This window comes from Agelaius tricolor, unplaced genomic scaffold (genome assembly GCF_023055355.1).
Source record: "Agelaius tricolor isolate 1412-34295 unplaced genomic scaffold, bAgeTri1.0.p SCAF_75, whole genome shotgun sequence".
Taxonomy (NCBI): Eukaryota; Metazoa; Chordata; class Aves; order Passeriformes; family Icteridae; genus Agelaius; species Agelaius tricolor.
In genome coordinates this window covers 796,323-813,893 of record NW_027269335.1, presented here as the reverse complement: position 1 = coordinate 813,893, position 17,571 = coordinate 796,323, and the positions used below count along the sequence as shown (strand labels likewise).

General features: G+C 49.3%; 1 protein-coding gene across 1 annotated transcript; it reads right to left on the bottom strand.

Moving 5' to 3' along the window:
• Positions 1-4,164: 4,164 nt before the first annotated feature.
• On the bottom strand, positions 4,165-17,246 carry LOC139585362 (UDP-glucuronosyltransferase 1A1-like). The gene is made up of 6 exons (XM_071418079.1): positions 16,486-17,246; positions 12,001-12,094; positions 7,329-7,460; positions 7,135-7,222; positions 6,217-6,436; positions 4,165-4,462 (listed from the first exon to the last, which is right to left on the bottom strand). Exons 1-6 carry the CDS (start codon positions 17,244-17,246, stop codon positions 4,165-4,167), a joined length of 1,593 nt encoding a protein of 530 aa, XP_071274180.1.
• Positions 17,247-17,571: the final 325 nt, after the last annotated feature.

Genomic DNA, 17,571 nt, shown 5'->3' with positions numbered 1-17,571 from the left:
CACTGAACATTGATTAAACCTTCAACCTCTGTGGCATTGCCCAGCACAAACTGAGTCCCTGGGGCTGAACCACAGAGGGATCTGCCCCAGTGAAGCAGGGATCATGTCCCCCCCTCCCCTAAACTAAGCCAGGCTGTGGTGGCATTCCTGTTCAGGCTGGGTTTTGGGCACAGGCTCAATAAGGCAGGCAGGAGATTTGGGATTTGCTCCATGACTCTCTCTTCTCACCCTGAGCAATCAGATCTGGCACCGGAGACCTTTCACCCTTCCTGAAAAGAAAGGGAATTGATGCTCTCTCCCGTGGAGGGAGAGTCTGTCCTGCCCTTTGTCTCAGACATTTTGGCAACCCCTTTTCCCCAGGTTTCATCCCACTCACCTATAAATAAACTCCTGAAAACACCTCTGCAGGTGATAATTAATCTGAGGGCTCTGTGGCTGCTCCAGCTGAAACTGCCTGGGATTGCTGGTGCCAGCTCCAGTGCCAGGGATCCAAACTGCCCTGGGATGGGACATCTGCAGTGCCAAACCCTCTGGGATGCTGCAGAACAGCTCTGGGGCATGATGCAGGGGCCAAAGCATCTTCTGGACCCCTTCCCATGCTTGTTCCCACAGCATTATCCCTGCACTGCTCCCCAGGCTGCACCATCTCAGCTGCAATCCCAAAGCCACTGATTTTTGCACATGGGTTTGGGGTGGGTTTGGGTGGTTTTGGTTAAATGAGGCTGGTGCTGCTCCTGGCAGGTCGGTTTCCCTCATCCACACTCCTCAGGGATGCACTCCTCATCTTCCCAATGGTTTCCCACAGTGGGAAATGAGCTCCTGGAAAACCTCCCCAAACTGGAGTCGTGCCTGGGTACCAGCAGCAGTGAGTATTTGCTTTTTACAAAGCCACCCAAAAGGTAGATTAGCAAATAAATGAATTAAATTATTAATTGCAGGTCTGAGTGAGAGCATCCAAGTGAGAGTGTCCAGGGCAAGGGACCCACCTGTGGGTGGAGGTAAAAAAGGGCCCCAGGTAAGGAAGATGGAGTGTTCCTGTGCCTGGGAATAACCAGGATATTTATTTATAAGTACATAAATATTTATTAATATAAAATTTATTTTAGTATTTACAAAGATATAAATATTTATTTATATATTCCCCTCCAAGGGGCAATGGCTTTCAGCTGACAGAAAATAGGTTTAGATGGAATATTAGGAAGAAATTCCCTCTGAGGGTGAATGAGGTTTCCCAGGGAAGCTGTGGCTGCCCCTAGAGCCCTGGAAATGTCCAAGGCCAGGTTGGACAGGGCTTGCACACCCTGGTGTGTCCCTGTGGGCCAGGGGTCTCCATGGACCCCCACACTGGGGAGCAGGAGGAGCCCGAGATCCACCCAGAGCTCCCATGGCAGCAGTGGGAAAACCTCCCTGTTGCCCTTGAGGACTGGGCTGAGGCTGAGAAACCCTGTGGCTGCAGAAAAATGCCAGCAATTCCTGTCATTTCCCGTGGTCTGGCTGGTGGGAAGCAGGGAGAGGATGCTGGCTGTGTCCTGCCCCCAGGGCCAGGGCTGCTGCATCCCCCAGGACACCCCAGCCCAAAACCAGAGGGCTTGGGGGCCATAATTTGCAGCTGAGCTGGGTCTGAGCAGTCCAGAAGAGCTGGGAAGCAGCACTGGCTCTTTCCCAGACTTACTGGGTGTTGAAATCCAGGGGGAAATAAGACAAACACTCAAAAGGTCCCTGGGTGGGAGCAGAAATCACCAGCTCTGGGTGGGGGGAGCTGCTGAGGTGGGAGGTGTTTGTAGCCCTGCTCTCCAAGGGCAGTGAGGGCGTTTTGGCTGCTGCTTTTTCCCTGAGATTTGAAGGATTTGCTGGCAAAGCTCAAGCTGCAGTGCCTGGGGCTCTGAGGAGCTCGGGGAGAGGAGCAGTGGCTGGCCCTGCCTCAGTTTCCCCTTCTGGGAAGTGCCCCAGTGTCAGCTCTGGGGCTTTAATCTGGGCTGTGGCTGTGGATTTCTCCATCTCCCATCAAGGGAAGCTGGGCTGGAGGCTCTGCCCTGGTTTTTGGCTCCCAATTGAGGGGCAATGAGAAGGGACATCATCCCTAATTAACCCTTTCTGGGCAGGTGTGGGGGGCCCGAGCTGTGGTGAGGATCCAGCTCCTTCCTCTGAGCCACAGCCTCTTGTCCAAAGTGCTTTGGTTCCTAATTGGCTCTGGGAACCCTCTCCTGGCTGTGTCCATACTCCTGGAGCACCTGGCTGGGGGATGAACGAGTGCCCCTGGGGTTCCAGCCACCCCCCTGGGCTGCCTTGCTGGGAAGGGTGGCCTTGTCCCTGCTCCTGCCTCTGGGTGATCCCAGAGTGGCCTCTGCTGGGCACAGGGAGGCTTCTCCAGCCCTGGCCCTGCACATTCCTTCTCCAGGGGAAAATCAAGAGCAGGATAAAGCAGTGAGGGTGAGGAGAGCAAAGGGAGGAAGAGGATTCCTGGATTCTGCTGCTGTTTTTCTCTGGCTGTGTTAAAAATATTTCTGAAATGAAATAAGTCATGGGATGGGCATTTTAAAACTTCCTTCCTTTCAGTTTTACTTCCCCTGCACAAGGGGGTTGGAGCTGCAATTGGGATATTTTTATTTTTATTTTTTTTCTCAGTTGTGCTCCTCTGATCTGAAATTCAAGAGCTCTCCCCTTGTCCATGCAGAGAAAGTCACTGGGTTGATCCAGAGCCAGTTTGCAGCAGGGCACTCGGAGAACTTCCCCTCAAGGACATTCTGAAGCGGGGTTTTTTTGGCATTGGACACTGCTGGGAGCCAGGGATGCTCAGAGAGGACTGGAGCCACCATGGCTGTGCTGTGACAGCCCTGGGAGGTCTGCAGGGTCTCCTTTCCATCTGTCACCAGTGCCACGGGCACAGCCATTGCTGTCACCTCAGGAAGGTGTGGAGCTGCAGGAGCTGCATTTCCAAGCAGCTCAGCCCTCACACACCATGGGGAGTCTGCTCAGCCCAAAGAAAGGTCTCCTTCTGTTTGTGGTGGGCAGGAGGAGGGGAAGAAAAGTGCTGGGCAGGTTGTGGGCAGGGTGGGTGTCCAGGAGATTTGGGCACTGCAGTGGGGACAGGCCGAGGACAGAGACTGCCTTGGACTTCACACATCCTCCTCTGAAATCCCTGCTTTTCCAAACTGCCAGAGAAAAGAGCAGCAGCAGGTGCTCAGCAGGACACCTGTGCTGCCCTGGTGCACTGGGATCCCCCAGCTCAGAGCCTGGAATATTCACCTGGGAGCTGTGGCAGCCTCAGGATGTCACCCCTCAGCAAGGACCAGGTCACCAGGCAGCAGAGACAGGAATGCTGAGAAGGGGCTTTGTGTATCAAGGTGGCTTTCACACCATGGGGGATTCAATCTGTCCCTTCTCCAGCTCTTTTTCCATGAGCAAACAAGCATCCCCCCCATAACTCTCAAGTCAGAAAACACATCAGCCTTTACTTTTGGTATTTGGGGTTTATTTTTAGGGCTGGGGGTTGGGGTCCTTGCCTGAGCATCACCTACAAAGAGCACATCAATTGTGGGGGTTTATAAGCAATGCTCACAAAGATCTCCTCTTTGGAGAGGTGAGCTCCAGCTACAGCACATCTGCCTGATGGGCAGTTTGGGGGAAACACCAGTGGTTTTCCAGCAGCTTGATATTGTTCAGGGTCTTGCAAACCCATGAAGATGTGCATAGAGCTTGGTTTGTGTGACAGGAACTGTAAGTGTACAACATTTGCCTCTCCTACAACAGCAGCCACACAGAGATTTCAAATAGCAATCTGACCAGATGGTTCTCCTAAAGTCCTCCAAAACCCCCACCTATCTCTGCTGCAGGTGGAGTTTAAAAGAAAAAGTCACTGAGTCCTCTGCACACTGACAAGTGGAAGCCAGGGGCCCGGGCATTTCACACTCAGACCTTCCCCAGTGACTGCAGCACTCCTATACAACGCATTTTTAACAACCCATTCTTAATTAAAAGGCCAAAATTAAAGGCCAAAATAGATCAGTGGAACAGCCCTTCTCGTGCTGCTGTTTCAAAGGATCCCTATCATTCCTTGGCTGAAAATCACAGTGTTTCATTCATTGCAGTGAAATTCGAGCTGTTCCCTGACCTCGCTGCTGCGTCTGGAGCAGGAGCTCGGTCACCCACCACCGTCCCCAGGTGCTAGTGGGACTTGGCTTTGGTGGCCTTGCCTGTCCTGCCCTTCTTGCAGCAGCACCTGCGGCAGCAGCAGAGGCAGCACTTGAAGGAGATGAAGAGGAAGAGGAAGGTGATGGCGGCCAGGAAGGCGATGACGTCCAGTGAGTGGTACTGCACCCAGTTGAGGTCGTGGGCGGCGGGGCGCAGGTGAGGGGCCCCCTTGTGCCTCATCACAAACTCCACCCAGTGCACAGCCAGGTCCAGAGGGTGGATGGGTCTGTCCAGGTGCAGGTCGGAGAGGCGCTGGATGTTCTCCTTGTACCTGCCGAGAGAACGTGGAACCCTTTGAACCCCTTGGGGAAATCCCTGGAAGGATACTCCATAGAGTCTCCACCCAGGCTGAAAGAGAAGATTTCCCTCCCCATGGAGCCTTGCAACACTGATCCACCCCTGTTCCTTCCCCCATGTGTCCCAAATTCTCCTGGTTTCTCCTTTCCGTGTTTCCTCATTGGTTGTGGTACCCCTGTTGGCCGGCCCTGTCTGCCTTGTAGGGCACTGCCCTCAGACCATTGGCCGCTGACCCCATAGCTAACCTAGTGCAGAGCACGTGGACAGGGCTTTGTCCCTGATTTCCTCTTCATCATTGTCCCAGATTGCCAAGCAAACTGTGCTCCATTTGCCATCTGGATGGCAGCTGTCTTCTGTTCACAGCTGTCATGCTGTCACTGCATGGCTGATAAGAACTACAGCATCCCACTGGCAGATGTGAACCCAGAGGGAGGAGCCAAGCATTCCTAACTGGATATAATCTGAGATCCTGGGACAGCAAGACAGCTTCTCCACTGGATTTTCCAGAGGAACAGCAGCTGCCTCTTCCACTGGATCTTCAGAGGAAAACTCCACCCTTCTACAGGATCCATGCACCAACATAACCACCCCTGTCACTGCAGGAGGGCTGCAGCCACAATTCCAACTGGACTGCTGCCAACACCCTGACCCACAGGGTTGGTCCAAACCCCATCCAGGACACTTCCAAGGATGGGGCAGTAGCAGCTTTTGTGCTACTGAGCCCCTTGAGAAGGATAATGGCAAAGTTAGAGGCCCAGCAAGTGCTGGTTAGAGGCCCAGGAAAAAAAAAAAAAAAAGAAAGAAAGAGGGAAAGCTTAGTTTGAGCTCTCAGCAGAATCTCTGGGGTGAAGGTCTCTGGCTGAAAGGGGAGGCTGGGGGTGGAAAAGCTGGCCAGCTCAGCTTTTCCAGCTGCATTATTATTGGTTTTGTTAGATGTAGTGTTACAGTGTTACAATAATAATTATTATTAATAATTAAATTGCCATTAAATATGGCAATTTAATTGCCATAAAAATTGGGTAGGAAACAATGCCAGTAAGCTGCTATTTCTCAGGAATGTGGTGGAGTTTCTTAGTCCTTGGCACCCTCAAATGGGAGCAGGGAAGAGTTCTTGTCTGAAAGAAATCTCTGTGCTGCCTTGAAGCCCCTTGGGTGTGCTGATTGCAGCCCTGTGATATTCCCTGAGCCTCCTCAGTGCATCCCTGCAGGTGCCTCCTGCTCTGTGCTGGGAGTGTCCAGCCTTGCTGAGCCAGGCAAGGCTCTCTGTGCTCACAGAATTCCTCATGAGCACTGAGGGGAGGGAAAAATGCCTGAGAAAACTCACCTGTGAGATAAATGAGTGATAAATATGTTTGATATTTAACCCCACTGACCTGTGTCACCAGAGATTTGGGAACAAAAGCTGCTTGCCACTTGTGTCAAATCCCTCTCTGTCACTGCCTTGGCTTTAAGAAGGTGACACAATTTTTCTGGCAACTTGATTTCTTCCATTGCATTCCCAGCCCATCTCCCCTGCTCCCTGCAGCCTCCCTTCTCTTGTCTACTGAAGGGGACAGCCTGGAGTTAACCCAGGGTGTGCATCAGCTTCTCCACGGAAGCCGCTGCTCTCAAATCCAAACTTTTGATCCAAGGAGCCATTTAGGAAGAGAAAAACACCCTGTTAAGCTGGAAGTGAACGTGCTGGGGCTGCACAGTAAGAAGGGGGAAGGCAGTGCCTCTGGTACTGACTTTTTGTCATTGATCACAGCTTTCAGGGCGTTGGAGATGTCAGTGGAAGTCATCTCCAGGATGTTGAGGGTCAGCCCTGCTCCCCGGGACTCCACTCGCTTGGCGTTGTCCATCTGGTCCCCAAAGAGAGGCATCAGCACCATGGGCACTGCGTTGCAGATTCCCTCATAAACGCCGTGGGAGCCTCCGTGGGTGATGAAGGCACGAGTCTTGGGGTGGGCTGTGGAGGGAAGCACAGGCTTGTGTCAGCTCCTGGAATTACTGACTCCCAGCAACACGTCCCTGGGGAAAGAACATGCAGCAAAAAGGGCCGTGGTTGGTGTAAATCAAGGATTTGGGGCTGTTGTGAGAGCACCATCCCTCATGGGCAGACTTAGGGATTGGAACTTTGTAGGCCTCTGTCTTGGTTTGGGGTAATCCTCCAACTTTAGGATTAAACCAGAGCCAGGAGAGGTTAGAAAGGATGTTACCACCAATTAGTTTTTCACCATCTCTTCCATGGTAGTGAAGGTCTCTCACAGCTGAACCTGTTCTGTTACCAGCAAATCCTGGCAACAATTCCACCATTTTAAAAGCCCAAAGACCTGTCTGGAAGCGCTCCCTTGAGGACCATGAAGTTTCTTTTCAGGCCAGAAGACAGGACAAAACCCCAGCTGGCTGTTGAGACTGCTTAGTCAAACATAAAGACTCATCTTTGACTGGTACTGGAGTGTTGGAAAGCCTTTTCAAACAGAGCTGTGTCATAATTCGGCAATTCCCAGCCAAATTCCTAACGGACCAGCTCCGGCTCCACCAGCAAAGGAAGGTTTGTGGCCCACAGTGCTGGGTCAGGGGATGATAACTCCCACCTGACCCACAGATGATGCCCTTGGGGCCTCACCACAGCAGCCTGGTGTCAGCCCAGGGTGTCAGACGTACCCAGGAGGTCATTCTGAGGCAGCCACTTGACGAGCTTCACGTTCTTGGGCAGGTTGGGGGGTGCCTTGCCTGTGTAGCGCCAGAAGACCTGGCAGGGGAAGCAAAGCCCACGTCAGATCCCAGCAGGAGAAGGGAGGGAGGAGCTGAGAGCAGCGTGGAGCTGCTCTGCTGGCAGGGGAAGAGGGGATTAGTACCGTCTGAGGGACTGCTCCCAAGCCCTCCGCGATTTCCATGGCTTTCTTCATGGGAATCTCGGATACCATGGAGCCCAGTGAGAAGACAACGATGCCGTGTTCTCCAGAGGCGTTCACCATGGCTTCAAATTCCTGCCAAAGGAAAGCAAGCCTTTAGTCAAAGCCTTTTCTCTTGTCAGGGGCTGGAATTGCTGCCACCTTCCCACAGAACTCTCTGGAAAGGCAACAGAACAAGCGGTGAGCACGACAAAACTGGGACCAGGAAAACGAGTTGTTATTGACAGTTCTGCATCCAAAGCTGCACGGCCAGCAGGTCCAGGGATGGGATTCTCCGCCTCTTGGGAGACCACACCTGGATCCAGCATCCAGCTCTGGAATCATCAGCATGAGAAGGACATGGGACTGTGGGAGCAAGTCCAGAGGAGAACCATGGAGTTGACAAGGAGTCAGGAGCACCTCCCTTATGGGGACAGGCTGGGACATCCTGTTCATCCTGGAGCAGAGAAGACTTTTGTGTGGAGACCTCAGAGGCCCTTTCCAGTGCCTGAAGAAGCCCAGAAGGAAGCTGGAGAAGGACTCTTCATGAAGAACTGGAGTGATGGGACAGGGAGCAATGGGTTCAAACCAGAAGAGGGGAAATTCGTGTTAGGTATCAGGAAGAAATTCTCTCTGAGAGTGGGGAGGCCTCACAGGCTTCTGGCACAGGGTGCCCAGAGAAGCTGTGGCTCCCCCTGGATCCCTGGAATTGTCCAAGGGGAGGAGGGATGGGGTTTGGAGCCACCTGGGATAGTGGAAAGTGTCCCTGCCCACAGCAGGGGATTGGACTGGATAGGCTTTCACATCCCTTCTGATCCAACCTGTCCTATGATCCTAAAGAAAATGAGTCTTTGGGAAGTAAAAATGGGCACATTTAACCCAAGCCTGGATTCAGAGCTGATGTTCTTCTTTCCAGGCCACGCAGCTACAAGAGAGAATTAAAATCCTGGAAGATAGTTCTGACAGCAGGTATCTCAAATTTCTAATATCTGGATTTATTGTATCTGCTTTGGGTGTGATAACACTGAACTGCTGCCAGTTTTGTCTCTCTTTTGTTTGAGTGATTTAGAAGGAGATCTAGCACTGGAATCCAGGAACAAAAAGATTCCAATGAAGCAGAAAAAAACAGCCCAAGGCTGGAGCAAAAATTCTTTGAAACAGAAAAATGTTTGGTTGAGCCAAGGAAGGAAAGGCAAAACTGGAGGAAATTGTTGCAGGCATCAGAGTTAAATAAGGGAGAAACAATGAACTAAATGTTTCTGTAAGTCTGGCAATTGCCATGTTATCTCTGGGATCTGAGGGGATAACCAGAGAACCATGGAATGCTTTGGGTTGGAAGGGACTTTATAGATTGTCTCATTACAACTCCCTGCCATGGGCAGGGACAACAGAGACTGACTCTGTCAGTTTATGCTCTTTTCCATATTTTTGTGGCTGTCTCAAGGCGTATTTAATCCTATTTATATTCTGTGGGACATCAGTTTTACTTTGTTTTTTAGATATTTTTGAGTTCCAAGCTCCGACTTTGTGCTCAGAAGTTCTCCTGCTATGAGGAAACTCTTTGCAGCCCTGCTTTGGGGATATGCAGGTTATTTTAGTAGCGGTTTTAATCAGCACCTGCTCATACTATTACAAAATATCTGCAGTGGAGACTCATGCAAAAAATAAGAGAATTAGGAGGATTTCTTAATGGAAAGTGGGAGATATCCCATACTGAGAAATTTTGGCACAGTTGAAGCAAAATACAGTTGCAGTACAGAGCATTTTACACAAAAGTGGCAGTGGTGCTGCTTCACTGGTGGTGGGGATTTAATTCCAGTCTGCCTGAACTGTCTGAAGTTCATGGAACATCCTCAGTTGGAAGAGACCCACGAGGTTCATTCATCCAACCCCTGTCCCTGCACAGACACCCCAACAATCCCACCCTGGGCATCCCTGGGAGCATTGTCCAAACACTCCTGGAGCTCTGGCAGCCTCGGGGCTGTGCCCATTCCCTGGGGAGCCTAGGCACAGCCCAGCACCCTCTGGGAGGAGAATCTTTTCCTAAAATCCAACCTAAACATCCCCAACACAGCTCCAGCCATTCCCTCCGGTGCTGTTCCTGGCCACAGAGAGCAGAGATTGGAGCTGTCCCTCCACTGCCCTCTTAAGAAAGCTAGAGACAGTAAAAAGGAAAAGGGAATGGGAATGCCGAGGTGCCCCACAAAGTAACTTTTCCCTCACTGTTGAAGGAATGCAGCAGTGTAGAATGCACTCCCAGCCACTTCCACCCGGCATCCTTTATTCCAGCCTGGGAGCTCCATCTCCTGGAGAGAGCTCACAGTGCACCCACAGCTGAACTCGTGGGAAGAAAACGGGAACTAACCTGGGATAATTTGTTTTCCCGGGTGCAGCCTATGCCTCCGACCAAGACCATGTTGGGCATGAGGGGCCTGGGGTACTCAAAGACAAAGTCGTATTTCATGAGCCAAACAGCGGCGTGGCTGAACAGCTCGGGCACGGTCGCCTCCCGCTGCAGGAACTCCCGGATCAAGGGATCATAGGGGGAATAAAGGACAGAGCAGGCCAGGGAGCTGCCCAAGGTGGCCAGGAGGTTGCCCAGGCGCTTCCAGAAGGACATGCGGTCCGTGGAGCGTGTGAAGAACCGCGGGACGTAGGAAGGAGGGCTGGGACACATCGTGGCCTGAAATTCCACGCTGCACGGCAGCCCCCGCAGGAAGTACACGGAGGGCAGGGACAGATGTTCTGCCAGTATCTGCCCACATGGGAAAAAGGGATCCATAAAGATGGCATCAAATTTGCTTCCTTCGAGGTAATGGATCAGCTCTTTCTCAGACAGCAGACGCTTGCAGGAATCCAAGAACATGCTTGTAAAATTGGCAATTTTGGACAGTTTTTTCAAGAAGGGTTGAGGTGTGAAACTCCTGTGGCCCATCTCTTTAAACTCTGCCTCCACAAACTCCTTGGTGTAGGACACAGGGTAGGTTTTCAAGGTGTAAATTGGGGATGAATGGATCCGCAAATTTATCTCCGGCGCAACCACCACGATTTCGTGCCCCTTGTCCCTGAGCTTCTCTATGATTGGGAGTGTGCTGAGCCAGTGGCTGCCATCAATGGGTATGACCAAGAGCTTCCCACCTTCACCAGAGGTCCACAGCAGCAGGAAAAACACAGCCCAAGAGGCAAGAGAAAGAAATCCTGGCTTTGGAGAAACCATTTCCCTGGTGCCACTAGCGAAGTTATAAACGGCGGTGAAACTGCGGCCGGGGACAAGGAATGAATCACGGGGTGCTTTCCACTTGAATTTTAACTAAGGTGGGTTTTTAATTTTTAACAGGCAGAAATTGGGGTAATTTTTAACTGTGGGTAAATATTGGGTTTATCATCTGTTCACAGAGAAGGCTTTCAGTGAGTGGCTGCCATGAGGTGAAGCTGAATGTTTGGACTGACACCAGGAGGGAGGAGTGACCAACAGCCTGTGGGGCTGAGAGGCTGAATGAGAGCCATGAATGGGTTGACCAGCAATCACTACATCATTAACATCCAATTAATGATCAACCCCCTACCTTGAGTCCACTGCAATGATTGGACATGGAACTCGGCACAAATCTGACCTTTGGATTGCTTTGTGCCCCCAGAGTGTAACCAAGAAGACTGACAGAGGTTTGATAGAGTGGCTTGTAAAGGTTTATCGCCAGATTTGTTGCTCTATCACAGCAGTTATCAAAGTCAAAGCCCTGAATTTACAGTAGTAAATGTATTGTAAGCAGAGCAATAACTCCTGCTGTCACACACCACAGTGTCTGAAAGCAGAATAGCCTGGGGATATCTGCACTATTTGCACAGCACGAGGGGAATCTGAACAAGGGTCAGTAGTTACAATCCTGAAGGCTTCCTTTCCCAACCATCCTCTTATTTGCTATCTTGCACTGCTGCTTGCACAAATCCAGAAGCAGCAGAGCTCCCTCTGCTGTCTTTGCACACCCCTGGTTTTGGGCTGTTGGTACACATGGAATATCCCCAGTTAGAATTTCCTGACCTGCAGGGATCATCGATCCAACCCGTGGCCCTGCACGGACACCCCAACAATCCCACCCTGTGAATCCCCGAGAGCAATGTCCAAACCCTCCTGGAGCTCTGGCAGCCTTGGGGCTGTGCACATTCCCTGGGGAGCCTGGTCAGTGCCCAGCTCTCTCCAGGGGAAGAACCTTTTCCAAAAACCCAGGCTGATCCCCTCTCCTGATGTTCTGTGCTTCACCCAGCTTCATGTTCAGTGGCACAGCAAAAGTGCCTGGGTATATCCACAGAGTTAATTCTATATTTCCAATTTTTGTTCAGTCAAGTCTCCTACAATTAACTGGCATTCCACATTCCTTAGGGATATTAAATCCTCTGACCTAGAATTATTTTGAGTGGACATAGAACGTGCCACGAGTGATGGTGACAACTCGACCTGAGCTCTCCTGGAGAAAAACCATTCAGCAAGCCTTGTGATCATCTCAAAATCTAAGATTCCCACTCCCATGCCATCCTGGGATTTGATCACACCCTGCCTAAAGCACACAAATATCATCATAGGAAACACTTAAAGAAAGCACATGCTGAACAAGCACCCTCAGGGTAAGCAACGACAAACCTTTGAGAGTGGCTTCTTCTGCAGACAGTTGATGCCTCCAACATAGACCATGTTGGGCATGATGGGGCGCGGATACTCAAAAACAAAGTCGTATCTCATCAGCCACACTGATGCTTGGCTGAACAGCTCCTGTATCGTCACATCCCTCTGCAGGAACTCGGAGGCCAAGCTCTCGTATTTCAAATAAAACAGGTGGCAAAGCAAAGGCTCTGAGAGCCCAATCAGGAAGTTCTTCACTCGCTCTGGGAATGCCATGTGGTCGGAAAGAGACGATAAAGTCTTGGGCACGTAGGATACAGGGCTGGGAGACTGCGCGGCTTTGTAGTCTAAGGTGCAAGGAAGACCACGCATGAAGTACACAGAGGGGAGTGAGAGATACTCAGCCAGAATGGGCCCACAGGGCAGCACAGGGTCCATCATGATGGCATCGAATTTGCTCTCCTGGAGGTACTTCATGAGCTCTTTGTCAGAGAAGAGATGCCGACAAGCAGAAGTGAACATGTTGGTCAGCTCTGTGATGTTGCTGAGTAAAAATGAGAGCGTTAGGGTCTCAAAGCTATTTTCACCCAGCTTCTGGTAGTATTGGTCCACAAACTCCTGGGTGTAAGGCACTGAATATGTTTTGATGGTGAAGGACTGGGAGCTTTTCAAGAGTAAGGCAGCATCAGGAACCACGGCCACGATTTCGTGCCCCTTCTCCCAGAGTTTCTCCAGGACCATCCGCATGCTCAGCCAGTGACTTCCATCCTGAGGCACCACCAAGAGCTTCCCACCATCTGCCAGACTCCAGAAAGCAAGGAAAAGCACAAGCCCAGCGCGTACCTGGTGCCTCCACATAACTGTCATGGGGCAGGCAAAGAAACTAGCTGCTCCTCAGTAGCATATGAAGAAAAATCTCCTCATATCTCATTTATATTGCGGTGGACGTCAATATTTTATCTCTACAAAATGTTTACTGATACAAGTTATGGAGTTCAAAGACCATATTGCTGATAAAAGCCTTGATTAATGTCCTATCAAGGCACCTATGCTTTGCTATTCATTTAGGTTATCTCTGATTATTCAGAATAATCAGTAGAAAAAGCAGTTGTTCATGGAGGGGTTTTGCTGTGTCAGGGTTGTTTCAAGTGACTCACTGTGCACTCAACTGTCCCAGGCCAGATTCAAGTCAGTAATCAAATTTATGGCCACTCCACAGAGCTTATATCACAAGCACTGTGTTGCACTGTTGACAAGCAAGACCTAACCCCTCAATTTTTGCTCAGAAAGGTGTCTGGAGTTCAGAGAATGTCTTCCATGGCAAGCTGGAGCTGGCACATGGAGCAGCAGAGTCACCAAAGTTTGGGTAACACATTAACCAACCACCTTTCACCTTTTTAGCAAAGCAGTGATAGAGCAGAAAGCACAGTTTGTGCTCAAGAGGGGCCATCAGAGTTCATAGGTGAATGGCACGAGGCTAAACATCGTTTTGAAAAGCAATGATGCAGCAGAATATGGGGTTCTTGCTCAAGAGGGGCCACGGGAGTTCAGGGTGAGAGGCTATGGGACAAATGGGTTTGAAAGTTCTTAATAGCAGTCCCTTCCCCAAATTTCAGAAGGCTTGGCTGTGGTACATACTATGTGGAAGCCCATATTCCTGGACAGAAAGGCCTGGCCAAGCAGATCTCACCTGCCATTAAGGCATATTCCACATGGACAGGGAAAAGCTGGATGCCAAAAGTTTGCAAGTTTACAAGAGCAATACAAGATACAGAAATGGTAGCTGGACAAGAGCTGGCTGGAGAAGACAGACTCTTTTAGACCTCCCCAACCAAGCACTCCTGAACAGAGTGAAATCTGAGTAGTTTCTCCAGGCCTGGAAGGGTTCTTTTGGAGCAGGTAGGAATGATGGGAAATCTGATCCATGAAATGGCTGCCTTTGCCATAGGCACCTGAGTGTGATAAATACACTCCAAGGCTAATCCTAAGTGTTATTCCAAGATTAAGACTAAGTGTTTCCTAAAATGTTTATTTGGAGAGGAGGTCCTCCATGTGGCCTATTAAAGAAAAGGGGTTCTTTTATGCATTTTTTATGGAAAATGCACTAAATAGGAAGGAATTTCAGACATCAGTGGGGAGGTTTAGATTGGATATTAGGAAACATTTCTTCATGGAAAGGGTTGTCAAGCACTGGAAGGGGCTGTCCAGGGCAGTGGTGAAATCACCATCCCTGGAAACATTCAAGAAAGGTGTGGATGGGGCACTTGGGGCCACGGTTTAGTGGCAGACCTGGCAGTGCTGGATTAATGGTTGGACTCTGATTTTAGAGGGCTTTTCCAACTTTACAGTTCCATGATTTGATGCAGTCCTATTGTGCAGCTGGTGAGACAGAATTGTGGCTCTAGCTGGCATTAGGGTAACAAAGACCAAAAACTACAGAAGGCAGATGCAAGGGATTCTCACCTGCCAGGGCCGCTTTTCCTCCTTTCTGTGGTAAAAATATCTCAAATAATGAGGTGATGCAACATTCAACAAGCCTTAAGGTGGCAGTACATACTCAGGGAGTGAACTCAGAGTTGCAGAAACACTCTTACCCTGCATAAAGGCCTCTCAAATCCTCGTATTTGGTACCAAATCACTCCCACCTAGTTAAGTTCTGCTAACATTTCAGCCAAACTTGTATCATCTGTGAGACACTAAAACAAAACCCTATAAAACAACACTAAAGAGGTAAGAAAACCCCCTCTACCCAAACCCTTGAGGCCAAGCTCAAAAAAGTTTGAAGGAAAAAAAAAAAAAGAAATTCACAGAAGTTCAGCAAAAGTTCATAGAAGTTGTGACACTGGATTTTGAGCAGCACATGAACACCCTCCACGTGTTTACTAGTGCAGAGACTGAAGTCCACAAGTCCAGCCCATTCCAAAGGTGAGATAGCAGGAGAAAGTCAAACAAAAGTACAGAACTAAGTGCCAAGGTTGTAAGCTGGAAACAGTACAGCAAATATCTGAGCTAAGGGAATCCATGATTATCTCTCCTGTAAGCCTACAAATCCTGGCAGGCAGCCTGCACCTCTTATTTACCCCCTAAATCCCTTTTAAATTCAGAGGGTTTGTCTAAAAAAAAGAAAATCTGCACCTCTTAAGAGGCTGATTTGGGTTTTTTTGGGCCATGGTGTGAAAACACACTCCCCTTTGTTTGCTCTAAGCTTGTTGCATTTCAGTGTTAGTCATAGGACAAATACTGGGAAAAACTATCAGTAACCCTTGTGCCTTTAGCTATGATTTTCCAGATTTTACAAACCTCTGCCGTAATTATCATAGGTTTAGCTGTGCACTTTATTCCCTCTCTGCTTTTCTAGCCTGAATGCTAAGTTTGAATCGTCTTAAAAATCCTCCATTTTTACTGAGTGAGATTGAGCTTTTTCTGAAATATCAGACTTATCTCAGCATTTTGTAAAGCAAATATCTGAAAAACCCAATAGGAATAGTTATTATTAAAAATAGAATCCATGAGGATACTCTGCATACCACAAAATCTATTTGAAAGCACATTAAAAAACCAACTGAAATGAATTAATTTTAGAAGAATAAAGTAACTTATACTTTGTTTTTTCGATGTTGGATATAAATTTACCTATAGAGCATCACTGGCCTGGGATATACAAGCTGGAAAAATGGGCCTATAAAGGCCTCATGAAGGTCAGCAAAGGCAGATGCAAAGTTGTGCCTCTGGAATGGGATAATTTCATGCCACAGGAAAGGTGCACAACAGCTTGAATGCAGGAGATGACAAAAAGTTAAAGAAAAAATGAGATTAACAGTGACATGACAAAAGGCAACAATCACTGCAACATGGAAAATTCAAACTGGATTCAGGAATCAATTGGATATAATAAAGTGTATTCTCAAGAGGAGATACATAAAATTTGACAAGAGAGAGAAAGGAACAACCAACCTGACCTGGACATATTCTGATAGAAAGTTCTCAGAGAGGCCTTTAATGTCCTTCCAGGTACAATGTTTTCTGAGTTTATGACAAGTCAAAGAACAGAGAATCCTTCTTTAAGGAAAAGAAAAGAAAAAAAAAGACAGAATTGTTGAGGAGATCAGACAGAGGATAAACTGAGTGCTCCTCAAATCAAAGTGTGTCTTGCACCACACCAAAAGCCTACTCCAAAGCCAAAGCTGCCTTGAGCAGGGAGCACAGAGCCAATGGGGATTCTGCCAGAGATAATTCCATATACATCACTTTCTCCACTTTTCTACTCCTATAATCATTCCCAGATACCAGAACCAGCACCTCCCTGCAAAGCACGAGCAGTTTGAAATCCTCCTTTCTAATGAAAGCTGTGTTTCAGCTTCCCAGAGATTTCCAAAGCCTGCAAGGACAAGAAGAGAAAACAGAGCGTGACCCACCTGACTTAGCTTCTTGTAAGCGCAATTTACTCCACTAATCAAAACCATGTTGGGCATCAAGGGTTTTGGGAAGTGCAAGACAAAGTCCAGCTTCATGAGCCAAATGGAAGCCTGGCGCAGGAGATCCGGCACCGTCACCTCCCGCTGCAGGAACTCCGAAGCCAGTTCTGCATAAGGTTGGAAGACAACGTCGCAGAGGAAGAAATTGGGGATGTCATAGAGCATGTTCTTCACCCGCTGGAGAAAGGTCATGCGGTCTGTAAGGTCTGTAAATACTCTGGGGACATAGGAAGGGGGATTGGGACACTGCGTGGCTTGATATTCCAAACCACATGGAATTTGCTGCAGGAAATACACAGAAGGCAGGGAAAGATACTCGGCCAGTATTGCCCCACAAGGGAGGACAGGATCTGTGAGGACAGCATCAAACTTGCTCTCCTCAAGGTACCTGATGAGCTCCTTGTTGTGGATTAAGTGTGTGCAAGTGGCCAGGAACAGAGCAGAGGTCTTCTTTGCCTGTTGGTACTGTCTAATGACTCTGTCCAGAAAAGGTCCTCCTTTAAATAAATCCATTACTGACCCTTTGAAAATTTTATCCATCTCTTCCCGAGTGAAAGGCACTGGATACATTTTCATCACAAAGCTCTTGGATGGTTTGATCTGCAGGGAGACTTCAGGTGCCACCACCACCACCTCGTGTCCCTTCTGCTGGAGCATGTCCAGCAATTCCCGCATGCTGAGCCAGTGGCTCCCATCCACTGGCACCACCAGGAGTTTCCCAGCAGCAGCCAGGCCCAGCAGGGACAGGAGCAGAAGCACAACTGGAGGAGAAGCCCTGAGCCCCATGGCCATTCTTGCAGGGATCACGTGAAGGCCTCCCGGGAAGGAAACCCGCGGCAGCACAGGAGCTCCGATGCTCGCGCCGCGCTTCTCAGCAATCTCTGCCGCAGCCCAACTTTGTATCCTTGCTTTATCTGCTCTGTGGTAAATGTGTAATCATAGGTGTGATAAAAGGCTGCATAACCAGCAGCAGAGTTCAGCCAGCTGATAGATGTGGGGGATGCAACAGATAAGCCTCATGTTTTTATTAATCTTGGCAGCTCTGTCACGTTTGAGCGCCACCAGCCAAGCCGACACAGCCCCTTCAGACTCCTCAAATTTGCTGCTAGACTGCAAA

What these genes read in the sequence shown, in the direction of transcription:
- LOC139585362 (XM_071418079.1), bottom strand. Translation starts at nt 17,246, where the DNA reads ATGGCCATGGGGCTCAGGGCTTCTCCTCCAGTTGTGCTTCTGCTCCTG. An exon ending in GCCTCAGAATGACCTCCTGG is followed by an intron (nt 6,437 to 7,134) that starts GTACGTCTGACA and finishes TTCCCTCCACAG; the next exon opens with CCCACCCCAAGACTCGTGCC. An exon ending in GCTGTGATCAATGACAAAAA is followed by an intron (nt 4,463 to 6,216) that starts GTCAGTACCAGA and finishes TTCTCTCGGCAG; the next exon opens with GTACAAGGAGAACATCCAGC.